The sequence below is a fragment of the Pan paniscus genome, chromosome 13, assembly GCF_029289425.2.
Source record: "Pan paniscus chromosome 13, NHGRI_mPanPan1-v2.0_pri, whole genome shotgun sequence".
Lineage (NCBI taxonomy): Eukaryota > Metazoa > Chordata > Mammalia > Primates > Hominidae > Pan > Pan paniscus.
The window spans coordinates 121,079,389-121,094,417 of NC_073262.2; the positions used below are offsets into that span (position 1 = coordinate 121,079,389).

At 39.9% G+C, this 15,029-nt stretch overlaps 2 protein-coding genes across 13 annotated transcripts in view; one reads left to right on the forward strand and one right to left on the reverse strand.

Annotated features, from left to right (window-relative positions):
* VIL1 (villin 1) overlaps positions 1-1,027 on the forward strand; it is a 32,047-nt gene extending 31,020 nt beyond the window's left edge. Inside the window, exon 20 of the mRNA XM_003818613.5 lies at positions 478-1,027. Within this exon, the coding sequence (XP_003818661.1) occupies positions 478-591 (114 nt within the window). The 3' untranslated portion in view covers positions 592-1,027. The remainder of the gene's footprint in view (positions 1-477) is intronic.
* A 479-nt stretch (positions 1,028-1,506) lies between these two features.
* The window catches only part of USP37 (ubiquitin specific peptidase 37), a 119,186-nt gene continuing 105,663 nt past the window's right edge, over positions 1,507-15,029 (reverse strand). For all 12 annotated transcript variants that reach the window (XM_055109112.2, XM_055109111.2, XM_055109113.2 and 9 more), the window contains 5 exons: positions 14,563-14,623; positions 11,036-11,151; positions 8,346-8,415; positions 6,826-6,964; positions 1,507-6,264 (listed from right to left, as the gene is read on the reverse strand). In XM_055109112.2, coding sequence (XP_054965087.1) covers positions 6,177-6,264; positions 6,826-6,964; positions 8,346-8,415; positions 11,036-11,151; positions 14,563-14,623 — 474 coding nt within the window. In that variant the 3' untranslated portion in view covers positions 1,507-6,176. The remainder of the gene's footprint in view (positions 6,265-6,825; positions 6,965-8,345; positions 8,416-11,035; positions 11,152-14,562; positions 14,624-15,029) is intronic.

Below are 15,029 nucleotides of genomic sequence, written 5' to 3' on the forward strand. Positions count from 1 at the left end.
TAATCCCAGCACTTTGGGAGGCCAAGTAGGGTGGATCACTTGAGGTCAGGAGTTCGAGACTAGCCTGGCCAACATGGTAAAATCCCGTCTCTACTAAAAACACAAAAGTTACCAGGGCATGGTGGCGCATGCCTCTAATCTCAGCTACTTGGGAGGCTGAGGCAGGAGAATCACTTGAAACCAGGAGGCGGAGGTTGCAGTGAATTGAGTTCATGCCACTACACTCCAGCCTGGGCAACAGAACAAGACATGGTCTGGAAAAAAAAAAAAAAATCAGGGATAAACCTCTGGAATACCAAAATACCATACTCTCCTCCTCTCCATCCCTTTCCTGGCTCTCCTGACACTGCTTCTGTTTACTCTTCATTTATTTGATTATACACCATATCTATGACTCATCAGAGCAAACGGTGCCTGAGGGTGAGGGAGGAAGGAAGGATATGTGACCTTTGCCCTCTGGTCCCTCTCTTCTTCTAGGAACACCTGTCCATTGAAGATTTCACTCAGGCCTTTGGGATGACTCCAGCTGCCTTCTCTGCTCTGCCTCGATGGAAGCAACAAAACCTCAAGAAAGAAAAAGGACTATTTTGAGAAGAGTAGCTGTGGTTGTAAAGCAGTACCCTACCCTGATTGTAGGGTCTCATTTTCTCACCGATATTAGTCCTACACCAATTGAAGTGAAATTTTGCAGTTGTGCCTATGAGCACAAACTTCTGTGGCAAATGCCAGTTTTGTTTAATAATGTACCTATTCCTTCAGAAAGATGATACCCCAAAAGGAGCCTATGGTCCTCATTTCAACTTCTAAGGTCGCTAGATTGTTTCTATCCTGAGGTATTGCATCAATTTTAATACTCCTATAGTTTTCTCTTCTTAGAAGAGCACAAACACTCCATGGAACATTAGAGTTCTGAGGCACTACCCTAGCTTGTCCTCTATCATGACTCATTTTTATCTATGGCAGGTAGGCTGAAGCACTTTGCAGGTTTACATCTTCCCCAGAGTAGCAGCTTTTCCTTTTCACATATACTTTCCTTACTGCCTTACTCAGTGGGTAAGTTAAAGGGCTGAAGGAGAGTTGAATGGTCCACAAGACGACCCTCTTAGGAGGTTTCACAAATTCCAAACAGTACCAGTGAGAGCAGCACTTCCACTGGGGCTAGGCTTGAGACCTAAAGGCAAGTATGAAATGCATATGCTACTTCACTCCCTCTCCCAACCCTTAATAATGAGGCAAAGCAAGAGCCTAGTGAAGGCCAATGCTAGGTTTACAAACTTACCCAGAAGCCTCTGCAAAGCTTCACAGGCTCCTCAGATGAAAATAACAGGAATCAATGGGGACTACGGCCAGACACTGGTTTGCCATTCTGTTCCTTTTAAGAAGTAACAGTGCTGCAAGGAAGTCCATGTCAGAAAGCCAACAGAAGGTGATTTCCACAACTTTGAACAGGTTGTTGTAAGTATCAGCAAGAATGTGTCCTTTTCAGAAATAACAGTCAAATCAATAGAAGGTTAATAAAGGCTTTAATTTCATACACACAAAAAAATTCTATGCATAATTTAAAAAGGAAACAAAAACAAAGAAAAACCGTAAAGGATACAGAGGAACAGTTCTGCTAAAACACAGATAAAAGTGCCGCTCCATACAAAACATAAAGAATCAGAATCAAAAGTCACTCTGAACATAAAGAAAAAAAATCATCTCACAAATAATGTGGCCACAGCTGCCAGAAAACCTGGTAGTGGCTCAATTAGGCAAAGTGTAGGAATCTCATTTTTGTTTTTCTCTCCTTAAGTTTAAAGAAACAACAATGACAATAGGCCAGAGAAGTTAGGGAGGGAAAGAAAAGCTCAAAGGGAGGGAAACCTGGGGACAAGAGGTGTGCACACCCACATGTGGTCTCACTCTTCACACAGGCCCACTATTTTTGAAGTAGACCAGTTTAGTTGACTGTTCTTCTTTGTTCTGGCATCTGACTGGACCAACCTGGAACCTGGTCCAGACCCTCACCCACTCTATTCTTATGCCAATGGACATACCTATACTTTGAACCTCTGTACTTTTAAGAAAAGTCCAATGTTACAAAATCAAATGCTTATATTCAGACTGGCACACTTTTTAAATAAAAACTCCATACACCTCAGACATATAGCACACATGGAGACAACTTACTAATTGTGTGTAAGTATGATACAATGAATGAGACCGCCTGAAGTCTAGTAATCAAAGCATGCCATAAGGTGAATGATTGTGGTGAAACATAGCAAAATAATTGTCACAAAACTTTCAAGGCCTAACAAATTAGAATTTTCCAATAAAAAATATATATTTTTTCAGATGTTAATAAGACATATCAGTAGAGACAAAATTAGGATTTTGAAGTAATGCAATAAAAAGATGTTGGAGGGCAGAAGTCTATTTAGTTTTTGTATACACTTGCAAGAGTGCATTACTCAGTATAAAGCAAAATGGGGAGGAAAAAGACATCCATCCATTTTATTGGAACACTTTTATGTGACTTGAATCTGGTGTTGGGTTGTTGATTTTTCTAAAAATCTCCTATATATACAAAATCCATATGTACTTGGAGATCCAGCTGTTTCCCCCTGTTTAAAACAAAGGACCACCTCGGGGGGTCAATTAAATTAAAAAGGCCCTCCAACCCCCCTAAATGGGATAACTAAGAGTATCTACTGCAGTCATTTCAGAGGACAGAGAAGGAAAATATTTTTATTTGCTTTAATATAACCTCTTTTCAGTAGATCACAAATGAGTTTACAAACTACTTTTTTTTTCTCTTTAATTTAGGTGTTTGCAGATAATTTTCATTATACAACTATATCCGTAGCTGTATGTGTGTATAGTTACATAATGGTAACTATACACGATACAGAAGAATCAGTAAATTCATGGATTATTTTGCTGAGGTTTTAAGTTTTAAAGCCTCTGTTTCAGAATTTTACACTTGATCAAGGAGAAAAATAAATGTGTAGTCTAACATTTGTTTTCTGGAGTTAACTGATCTGTAAGAACCACTGCATATGTCTTAAAATGTAAACATATTTACATTTGTTGTATTTGTTATTGAGCCTTTAAGGTTAGGCCCAGAATGAACAGACCATAGCAAGTAAACAAATAATTTTTAGAATCAAAGTATTAATAGAAGACCAGTTCATGGATTTGCTTATTCTATCCTGCTGAGACAAAACTCATGAGTGTGCACACACATGTGAATATATCCCTATGAAACAGTCTATCTTCTCATAGGCTTAAATTATAGTCATGGCTATTAAAGAAATTAACAGCATCCAGCCGCATGCAACTTTCCAACCTTCAGTACTATTAGGGGATTAAAATCAACAAATATGAAGTTTAGTTTATTTTTCCCTTAAAATTCCAACAAAGATCAAAAGGTTGTATCTAGAACTAATTGCCATCAAGTTCCAATTCAATGTCATTTAAAGTAATGTAACCACACATTTGGTATTTTCAATAGGAAGGTTAATTAGGTATTGTGCAAACTGCCTGCAACGGAAGCACTCAGTCCTTATCTAACTTGTCCCTTCCTGGCCCCAACATGCTAACTGCCCCATCCCCAATTCTGGGCAAACTGATCACAATGTGCAAAAAAAAATATATTATCTATTTATAATTTTAAAATATATACAGCCAGCTCAAAAAAAACAACAAACCCCATCAACATAGTCCAGCTGAAATCTCCACTGGTAGTCAAAGAAGTAGATTAAAGGAGTAAAGGAAGGAGAAGGCTGATAGGGCCACAAGAATGGACAGACATCAAGTAAAATTTGAGTCCCAAACATGTAAGTACATGAGCAGTGAGATAACTTATATATTCCAATAACCTATTTTCAACAACTCCTGCCCAAGACATGAAGATCAAATCAGGTTTCTGAGGTAAGTGTACTTCTAAACCATACACACATGAAAGCTATGAAAGCAATTCAAATGAGGCTGCTTCATGAGGCAATCTAGACTTACGGCATTATTTCTACTTTTCTCCATGTTTTAATTGCAGCCTGCACTTTAAATCTCTCCCAATAATTTTTAACAGTGCCTCTCAAATGCAAAGACACGTAAAAGAATTAATAACTAGCCAAAGAATTTTATCACCGCTTCACTCATTTATAAGAAAACCAATTATTTCCAAGCAAAATCAAACCAAACCAAAGAGGCTCCTGGTAGAAATGAAACAAAACTTTAAAGCTAGTTTTAAAACAAATATTTTCCTCTGCTCTAAACTACTCTGGCGTTTTCTACCACTCAACCATTTTGGAACATTCATTACAATAAGGTATATAGGTAGATGGTAGGAGGCAAAGCATTTATCAGTAGTTGAGCAAAACTGCTGAGGCCATTTATAATTCAAAGAATGAAAACTTAGAATAGTTTACTACATTAGAATACATCCAAGTTCCAAGAGTAGGACTAGAGCTCTCTTAAGGCAATCTTTCAGAAAAGATGTTGCATCTTCTGTGATGATGGTTTGTGTTTTTTTTGTTTTTTTTAATGAGATGGAGTCTCACTCTTGTCACTCAGACTGCAGTGCAATGATGCGATCTCAGCTCACTGCAACCTCTGCCTCCTGGGTTCAAGTGATTCTCTCATGTGATGGTGGGTTTTTAAATGTTTTTTCCTTCTGAAAACCTGATGTGGTTTTGTCCCTACCTCTGAGAACTAAAGAATAATCCCCTTGTTTATAATAAAAGAAAAAACACAAAAGAATACAATGATGGTTTCATTTTTCTATATTTAACTCTGTGTGATCCTAATGATATCTGGGCTCACAAAGTTACTTTGTGGACAGAATTCCATCCTCAAAAGAATTCTTTATATGGTTTCATAAGCTGCTTAACCAAGCTGGTTACGTCAGCTAAGTGACTAGCATAGCACTTAATGTTGCCGCTCTACTTTGCCTCAACTCAGAGCACCTAAAAAGTAGATAAATATATTATGCACCTTTGTTATTTGTTAGTTCTTGGGATTACCTAAGCCAATCACATTTTAATTGCAACCCTATTTTAAGGGCAAAGCCAGACAGTAAATGGTTAAATGCCCAAGGTTTGTCCTATAGCTCAAGTACTTAATTTCATACTTGCAATAGGGCTTTTAGCTTCAGTGGTCCAGAATTTTAGCTTTACCAGAAGAACACTCTTCTTATCCTCCCTATGTTTGAGAGACAGAGATGCTAGCATTCTTCCTTATCCCTAAGTATTCCTGCTGGGGAGTCCCAATTGGAGAAATATTATCTTTCTACTTGTTTAAAGTTTTGGTTGCAATCCATTAGGGTAATGCTGCTCCATGGCAGAATGACAAAAAAGAAAAAAGATTCTATCTTTACCACCATAATAATGATGATGATATATGATGAACATACTGTGTGAAGAAATCTCCTTAGAGAAAACAAAGTATATAAGAAATATCAAATGTGGGACTGTAACATATTCCAAAGCACCAACAATCCATTTCTTGGGACTGCATGTAAACAGCAAAGACATCACAAATTCATGAAATTTGCAGACAACAACAAAAAAACAGCTCCTCAAGTCAGGTGACAGCAATGCCCCTCTCTTGCAAAGAGAACAAACTGTCATTAGTGTAACATGAAGAGCTGGCTTTCCAGTGAATTTTACTAATAAGGAAACACAAAAGGTTACAGACTTGAGTGAAACTACTCAAGGAACATAAAAGCTAAAAGCCAACTGATAAGTATGTCTTCACACATTTCTCAGGTGAATGGACTCTTTGACACCTTCATTTCTTCTCCAAACTGCTGTGCTATTAATTTTGAGCAGGCATATTCTGGTGGCTCATCCTAACTCTTTAAGGCTCCATTCATCCCGTGTGTGTGTGTGTGTGTCTGTGTGTGTGTATACACACATACACAGATATATATTTACAACATGTATTCCTAAGACAAAAGAAGTGCCACTCATAGGAGAAAAAGAGGATAATCAGCTACAGATGTGAGACCAAAGTTTCCATAAAATAGCATGGAGCATTCTACGTTACTCCAATTTTTGTCTTTTGGTTTGGCCCTGAGCTGTTTGTTGCTCCCGCATCAAGTAGAATTCCAAATTCTCCTTCAGCAGAGGAAAGGTGAGGTGGGCAGCAGTAACAAATATGCAGTGCATGCTGCCAACCCAGGAGTTTGTTCCTCACGAGGCCTGACGGGTAGTCTTCCCCACTTCCGTGCTAAGTGACTGAGAGTTCTTTTCTGTTTCCAGCAGCTCATCAAAGATCTCCCTTAAGATAAAACAAGCAAAAAATAAAACTGGAAATTTAGTAAGCAGAACCAAAGAATAGGCAGGAGAAAAAGTAAAATAAAATTGATATGGATAAGGCCTTCACAATTCCATTTCATGCCTGTATTTTATTTAAAAAGCAGCTCACTCATTTGATCTTAACCCTTTGAATGCTGATTTTTAAGAATAGAGGGGAATTGACAACAGTTAGCTTTAATGAACATGCTAGGTAATTCCCATCCATATAAATCAGATCTTCTAGCTGATAAAACTGGATGACCAAAAATATTTATGACAGGACATCTTCTATCATAAAACAAACTGTCTTAACTTCCATACCTAGATACAACTGTGTAATGAGCAATTAATGCTGAGTTATGAGAGAAAATATTCTGGACTTACAAGGAAATATCAAGAGATAGACCCTAACCAAAGATGACAAAAACCAAAAATTTTCAACCAATCAACTGATGGGAACATTTTATCCTCAAAGGAAAAAAAAAAAAAAAAAGAGTTCAGGTGATTTCTAACTCATTATTTAGAATCTGGCAAAGTTTCTTACTTGTGCATATAAAAGAAGATGTAGCCACTCCGATCTCGATCACTCTGCACGGCAGCCTCTTGGATTTTTGATACCTCCAGGTCATTGTAAGTAAACCACGCTTGCTTCTTAATGTCATATACATCACTAATGTAATGACCTGAAACAAATAACATCTTAAAATCAAGGTTTTTAAAAACATACTGAAGCTGGGCGCGATGGCTCACGCCTGTAATCCCAGCACTTTGGGAGGCTGAGGCAGGCGGATCACGAGGTCAGGAGTTTGAGACCAGCCTCACCAACATGGTGAAGCCCCGTCTCTACTAAAAATACAAAAATTAGCCAGGCATGGTGGCGTGCGCCTGTAGTCCCAGCTACTCAGGAGGCTGAGGCAGGAGGATTGTTTGAACCCAGGAGGTGGAGGTTGCAGTGAACCAAGATAGCACCACTGCACTCCAGCCTGGGTGACAGAGTGAGACTCCATCTCAAAAAAATAAACAAAAACGCATTGATTTTATCTCAGGTGCAGGAAGTTTGAGAAAGAAAAAAAGCTACCACATTCACCTTATCCTCAACACTGTGTCTAAAACCCATTGAAAAAACATACAGGCCAGGCACAGTGGCTCACTCCTATAATCCCAGCACTTTGGGAGGCCAAGGCAGGAGGACCGCTTGAGGCCAGGAGTTTGAAACCAGCTTGGGCAACAAAGCAAGAACCCGTCCATACAAAAAATTTAAAAAAAATTAGTCAGGTGTGGTGGCACGCACGTGTAGTCGCAGCTACTCAGCAGGCTGAGGGAGGAGGATCTCTTGAGCTCCTGAGCCCAGGAATTCAGTGCTGCAATAAGCTAATGATGGTGCCACTGCACTCCAGCCTGGTGACAGAGTGAGACCCTGTCTCTTGAAAAAAAAAAAAAGAAAAAAGAAGAAAAAAATATTTGTATATACACAGAGAATCAAGGAGGCATATGCTACACTGGTACACCATTTTTGATTAATGTATTTTGTTCAGGGGAATTTAGGTCACTTATGAATTGAGAAATCAAAACAGTTACACCTATTAACACAATGCACATTGAGTGTGATCAAAGTAGATTTCAAAGATTTTCTTGAAAAACTTATACTTCATGGGCTGGGCATGGTCGCTCACGTCTGTAATCCCAGCACTTTGGGAGGCCAAGGTGGGTGGATCTCTTGATCCCAGGAGTTCAAGACCAGCCTGGCCAATATGGTGAAACCCCATCTCTACTAAAAATGCAAAAATTAGCTGGGCGTGGTGGTGCATGCCTGTAATCCCAGCTACTTGGGAGACTGAGACAGCAGAATCACTTGGACCCAGGAGGTGGAGGCTGCAGTGAGCCGAGATTGTGCCACTACACTCCATCCTGGGCAACAGGGTGAGACTGGATCTCAAAAAAAAAAAAAAAAAAAAGAAAGAAAAAGAAAAACACACTTCACAAAGCTAGGCAAAGAGCAATATAATAAAGAGCAAATGCTGACTAGTTCATTTATAAAATGCTGAAATCATGATGGCTATTCACCTGAAGAAGAAGTGCTACCAATGTGACTGACAACACTGATGAGCCGGTACGAATGAGGCAGATTTCCTGTCTGGAAAACAGAAGTGGGTATAACTTTTAAGTCTTCATTTGAATAAAAGCAAAACACTGAATATAAATGTATTATCAAAGCTGACATGGCTAAGCTTTGGTATGTGGCATAGTAAGAATCAATTAAAAAATCTGTTCATACCCTTTGACCCAAGAATTCCACCCTCAACTAAGAATTTATTCTAAGGAAATAAGTCAAAAGAAGAGTATATGTATCGAATTATTTACTGTGGCATTATCTGGTGAAAAGCTGGAACCAACAATATATCCAATAATAGCTAACTGGTTAGTATATCAATTCAATATAATAATGTTCAGTTATATAAAAAAACTACATGGATCAGGAACATGTTAACCTTTTTTCCAAACCCATATGAATGCACATAGTAACTATAACTCTATTAAAAAACAGTTACGTTAAGAGTTAGGCATTGGACAATAGAACAAAAATGTTAAAAAGAGTTGCTATGTTGCTGTAGGGATCAGAGTGAACTTTTATATTTTAAAAAATATGATTAAAATATTTTTGGTAAAATAAAGCAAAACTGAAAAAGTGATATTCATGCACTGCAGACAGCACTATAAGGTAAAATTTGGGAAAGGAAGGCCAGGCGTGGTGGCTCACGCCTGTAATCCCAGCACTTTGGGAGGCCAAGGTGGGCAAATCACGAGGTCAGGAGATTGAGACCATCCTGGCTAACACAGTGAAACCTTGTCTCTACTAAAAAAACACAAAAAATTAGCTGGGTGTGGTGGCGGGCGCCTGTAGTCCCAGCTACTCGGGAGGCTGAGGCAGGAGAATGGCATGAATCCAGGAGGTGGAGCTTGCAGTGAGCCGAGATCGGGCCACTGCACTCCAGCCTGGGCGACAGAGCAAGACTCCGTCTCAAAAAAAAAAAAAAGAAAAAAGAAAAGAAAAAAAAAATTGGGGGAAGGAATATGGCTATATGTAAACCAGAAACTTAAAATGTTCATAAACTTCGATTTAGTAATTTACTTCTGGAGAATATAAAAGGAGAAATTCTAAAATATAGAAAATGCATGAGCCAAGAGCACACGCCACTGCACTCCAGCCTGGGTGACAGACAGACCTTGCCTAAAAAAAAAAAAAAACCAACTCTATGTTTGGCCAGGTGCGGTGGTTCAGGCCTGTAATCCCCATACTTTGGGAGGCAGAGATGGGTGGATCCCTCAAGGCCAAGAATTTGAGACTGGCCTAGCCAACATGGTGAAATTGCATCTCTACTAAAAATACAAAAATTAGCTGGGCATAGTGGCTCATGCCTGCAATCCCAGCTACTCAGGTGGCTGAGGCACAAGAATCGCTTGAGCCCAGGAGGTGGAGGAAGTTGCAGTGAGCTGAGATCGTGTCACTGCACTCCAGCCTGGGTGACAGAGCAAGACTCTGTCTCAAAAAAATAAAAAAATAAAATAAAATAAAATAAGGAAAATGCTATAAGCATACAGTTTCCCAACTTATTATCATAGTGAAAAATTACAAACAACTTAGACAAATACTCAGTGTTAGCTAAAAGTTAAATAAGTAGGATATTTATTTGAGGCAATATAGTACAGCCGTTAAACATAAGCTTATAAATAACTACTCTTTAACAAACAGGATAACCTGGGTGTGGCAGTGTGTGCCTCTAGTTCCAGCCATTTGGAAGGCTGAGGCAGGAAAATCCCTTGAGCCCAGGAGTCTGAAGCCAGCCTGGGCAACACAGTGAGACTCTGTCTCTAGAACAAAAAAGCAAATGAAATAAAAACTATACTTACGACTTTTTAAAAAGTATACATGGAGGTGAGAATAACAAAGAAATATGTCAAAGTGCTGAGAGTAATTGTGTTAGGATGGTAGGATCCTGGATAATCAAAATTTGAGGAGAAAAAGCAATTATTTAAGGGGGGAAAAAGGGTTAAAAAAAAAAAAAACAGTTCAATGTGCCCTAATTAACATCACCAATTCAATAGTTTTCAGTGAGCAACAACCGTTTTTGGTATTTAATTATAAAGATGATACAGTTATTCAGTGTAACTAAAGGTAATTTTTTCCCCCCGAGATGGAGTTTCGCTCTTGTTGCCCAGGCTGGAGTACAATGGCACAATCTTGGCTCACTGCAACCTCCTCCTCCTCCCAGGTTCAGGTGATTCTCCTGCCTCAGCCTCCCAAATAGCTGGGATTACAGGCGTGTGTCACCACGCACAGCTAATTTTTGCATTTTTAGTAGAGACAGGGTTTCACCATGTTGGTCAGGCTGGTCTCGAACTCCTGACCTCAGGTGATCCACCTGCCCCAGCCTCCCAAAGTGCTGGGATTACAGGCGTGAGCCACCATGCCCGGCCAACTAAAGGTAATTTAATACACACATGCCTTTACTGAGTTCTTACCTAACATGCATGTAAAGTGGTCAGGATGTATTCCTGTTTTTTTTTTTTTTTTTTTTTAAATCTTGTATGTGAAAAATGAACAGCAAATGACAAGAGAAAATGAGACCATCTAATGGCTACTGAAAGGGCCAAAATGAACCTGCAGTGGACACTGAAAGTGGGGCCTTTGAAGTAAAGAGCAGGAAGAGTGACACTGAATTTGACCAACTGTACTCAGGAATGAAAACAATTACCTCAGCATTTCTTTTCAGTTCCTCAGCTTCAGCTTCTGTGTACTCCATATCAAAAACATCCTCATTTCCAGAGTCCTCATCAGAACCCAATGCATCCACAAAGGAGTTGTTAAACTCTGAAAAATACAAAGACAAAATCTTACAAAAGTTCTTGGAATAGAATGGACGTGGTGGCTCACACCTGTAATCCCAAAACTTTGGGAGGCCGAGACAGGTGGATCACCTGAGGTCAGGAGTTCGAGACCAGCCTGACCAACATGGTCAGAGATGGGGTAGAGAAACTCCATCTCTACTAAAAATACCAAAAAAAAAAAAAAAAAAAAAAAAAAAAAAAAAAATTAGCCAGGAGTGGTGGCTAATGCCTGTAATCCCAGCTACTTGGGAGGCTGAGGCAGGAGAGTTTCTTGAACCCAGGAGGCAGAGATTGCAATGACCTGAGATTGCACCATTGTACTCCAGCCTGGGCAACAAGAGCAAAACTCTGTCCCCCCCCAAAAAAAAGTTCTTGGAATAGACATAACAGATATAATTAGAAAGATAAAATAGTTTGAGGTACACATTTTATCATTCTAAGAAAACATAAAACATAATATGACGGTCCAACACGCTCAGCCCACTGTGGGGAACACGGGAGACATGGTATCTGTAAAAGAAACGCTCTTTTTCTTTTAAATATATTTATATGATAAAGGGATCTAACCCTTATAAGAAAGGCATAAAACTAGAAAATAATTTTACATATAATCCAATTTCACTAAATTCTATATGATATAAGCTATATATGTTAGATTTCAAGTACTTGGTGTCATTAGCAAACATAAATTATCCTCACAGAAAAAGGATTATAAAAAGGTCAATGTTCTTTTTTTCTTTGTATTAAATCATTTCTTGGCCGAGTGTGGTGGCTTATGCCTGTAATCTCAGCACTTTGGGAGGCTGAGGTGGGCGGATCACAAGGTCAAGAGATCAAGACCATCCTAGCCAACATGGTAAAACTCCTTCTCTACTAAAAATACAAAAATTAGCCAGGTGTGGTGGCGCACACCAGTAGTCCCAGCTACTCGGGAAGCTGAGGTAGGAGAATCACTTGAACCCGGGAGGCGGAGGTTGCAGTGAGCCGAGATTGCGCCACTGCACTCCAGCCTGGTGACAGAGCGAGACTCTGTCTCAAAAAAATAAAAATTAAAAAAAAAATCATTTCTTGAAACGTACCAAAAAAGTAAAGAGAATTCAACCTTTAACTCTTAAATTTCACGTAAGATATACTAAACAAATACAAGATCTGTATTTTCTTGAATAATACGTGTCCACTGGAAGCATCCATCTTTACTAATGGTGTTAAATAAAGAATCCCAGGAGCATTTGTACATAAATGGTTATTTGCTTTAATATATAATTAGCTCCACTAAAATCACAGTATAGTGTGATTTACAATCACATGAATATCTAAGAATGAGGCCAGGCACGGTGGCTCACACCTGTAATCCCAGCACTTTGGGAGGCCGAGGCAGGTGGATTACCTGAGGTCAGGAGCTGGAGACCAGCCTGACCAACATGGTAAACTCCACCTCTACTAAAAATACAAAATTAGCTGGGCATGGTGGCACATGCCTGTAATCCCAGCTACTTGGGAGGCTGAGGGAGGAGAATCGCTTGAACTCAGGAGGCAGAAGTTGCAGTGAGCCAAGATCACGCCACTGCACTCCAGCCTGGGCAACAAGAGAGAAACTCCATCTCAAAAGAAAAAAAAAAGAAAAAAGAAAATCTAAGAATGTGAAGAACAGGAAAAGAGAATATAGCTTCAAAATTCTGGAAGTTGGAAATACATGTGTGACTGACTCAGCAGACCTAAGAAAGCCAAAGCCATACCCCAAGCCAGCAATGGAAAAGTTGAAAACTAATCCAATTTATATCACTGAATGTTCAAAAGACACAAGAAGACATGGAAGAACTAGGCCAGGCATGGTGGCTCACACCTCTAATCCTAGGACTTTGGGAGGCCGAGGCGGGTGGGTGAATTGCCTGAGATCAGGAGTTCGAGACCAGCCTGGGCAACAGGCCAAAACTCCATCTCTACTAAAATGAAATATAAAAAATTAGCTGGAACCTGGGCACAGTGGCTCACACCTGCAATCCCAACACTTTGGGAGGCCAACGCAGGTGGATCACCTAAGGTCAAGAGTTCGAGACCTGCCTGGCCAACATGGTGAAACCTCATCTCTACTAAAAATACAAAATTTAGCTGGATGTGGTGGTGGGTGCCTGTAATCCCAGCTACTTGGGAAGCTGAGGCAGGAGAACTGCTTGAACCTGGGATGCGGAGTTTGCAGTGAGCCAAGATTGTGCCATTGCACTCCAGCCTCGGCAACAAGAGTGAAACTCTGTCTCAAAAAAAGAAATAAATAAATAAATAAATAAATAATTAGCTGGGTGTGGTGGTGCACGCCTATAGTCCCAGCTACTCAGGAGGCTGAGGCACAAGAATCACTTGAATCCGGGAGGCAGAGGTTGCAGTGAGCAGAGATCACGCCTCTGCACTCCAGCCCCTGGGCAACAGAGCATGACCCTGTCTCCAAAAAAATGAAGACCATGGAAGAACCAGGAACCAGGAAGTTTCAGGTACCTCTGAAACTGGAGGATAAGGAGGGGATAAAATAAAGATTAGGTAAAAGCTGTTTGAGAAACAGATTCCTACATCTACTTCTTCCAGCTTCCTAACTCATGGACTTCTAAAACCTGGTCCACATATTAGTTCTGCCAAATGCTACGACATGTGAACCTTATGCTACTGAATACACTCACTCATGACTGCCCACTGACTGCCCCAGAATAAGCTCTTGAAACTTCATGGGGAAACTGAAGCCACATTATGTTCTTCTAGGAGTCGTAACAGTGGCAAAATTATAATTCTTTCATTAAACAGATGATAGATTGCTCTTGCTAATTTTTCAATATTAAAAAACATATTGTTAGAGATATGGGTATAGATGACAAAAATTATTTTGAAAAAAGCAAGCTGAAGATGAATACAAATGTTAGAATAGTGGTTTCCTCTGGGAGGAAGACAAAAAGGAGAGATATAAAGGTTACTTCTAAGGTTCTATTTCTTTACCTGGGAGGTATTCAAATTTGTTATCAAAAAACACATTTTAGCTTGTAATCTCGGCACTTTGGGAGGCTGAGGAGGGTGGATCACTTGAAGCCAGGAGTTCAAGACCAGCCTTGGCCAACATGGTGAAACCCCGTCTCTACTGAAAATACAAAAATTAGCTGGGTGTGGTGGCACAACCGCTAATTCCAGCTACTCGGGAGGCTGAGGCATGAGAATTGCTTGTACCCAGGACGTGGAGGTTGCAGTGAGCCAAGATTGCACCACTGCACTCCAGCCTGGGTGACAGAGTGAGAGGCTCTCCCCTACAATAAACACACACACACACACACACACACACACACTTTCTTTATATGTTCTTCTATGTGTGAATGGTAATTTTACCATTAAAAAAATGTAATTAAAATGATCTCCACACCTTGAAGACTTAACTCGGTAGCTCTTTTGAGGTCATCATCTTCTTTCTGTTCCCAAGCCTCCTAAAGGGAAAAGAACAAAAACTAAGGTATTTAAAGAGGTACTGATTAAACTTACTTAATGAGGATAAAATCAGTTTCTCTGGAAGCATTTGCTAAGAATGCTTTCTATAACCTTATGGATGTTTGGAATATTACCTTTTGAGGAATGTGGGGAAGTTCTTTACTTTTTTTTTTTTTTTTTTTTTTTTGAGACGGAGTCTCGCTCTGTCCCCCAGGCTGGAGTGCAGTGGTGTGATCTCGGCTCAATGCAAGCTCCGCCTCCTGGGTTCACGCCATTCTCCCGCCTCAGCCTCCCGAGTAGCTGGGACTACAGGCGCCCGCCACCACGTCCAGCTAATTTTTTGTATTTTTAGTAGAGATGGGGTTTCACCGTGTTAGCCAGGGTGGTCTCAATCTCCTGACCTTG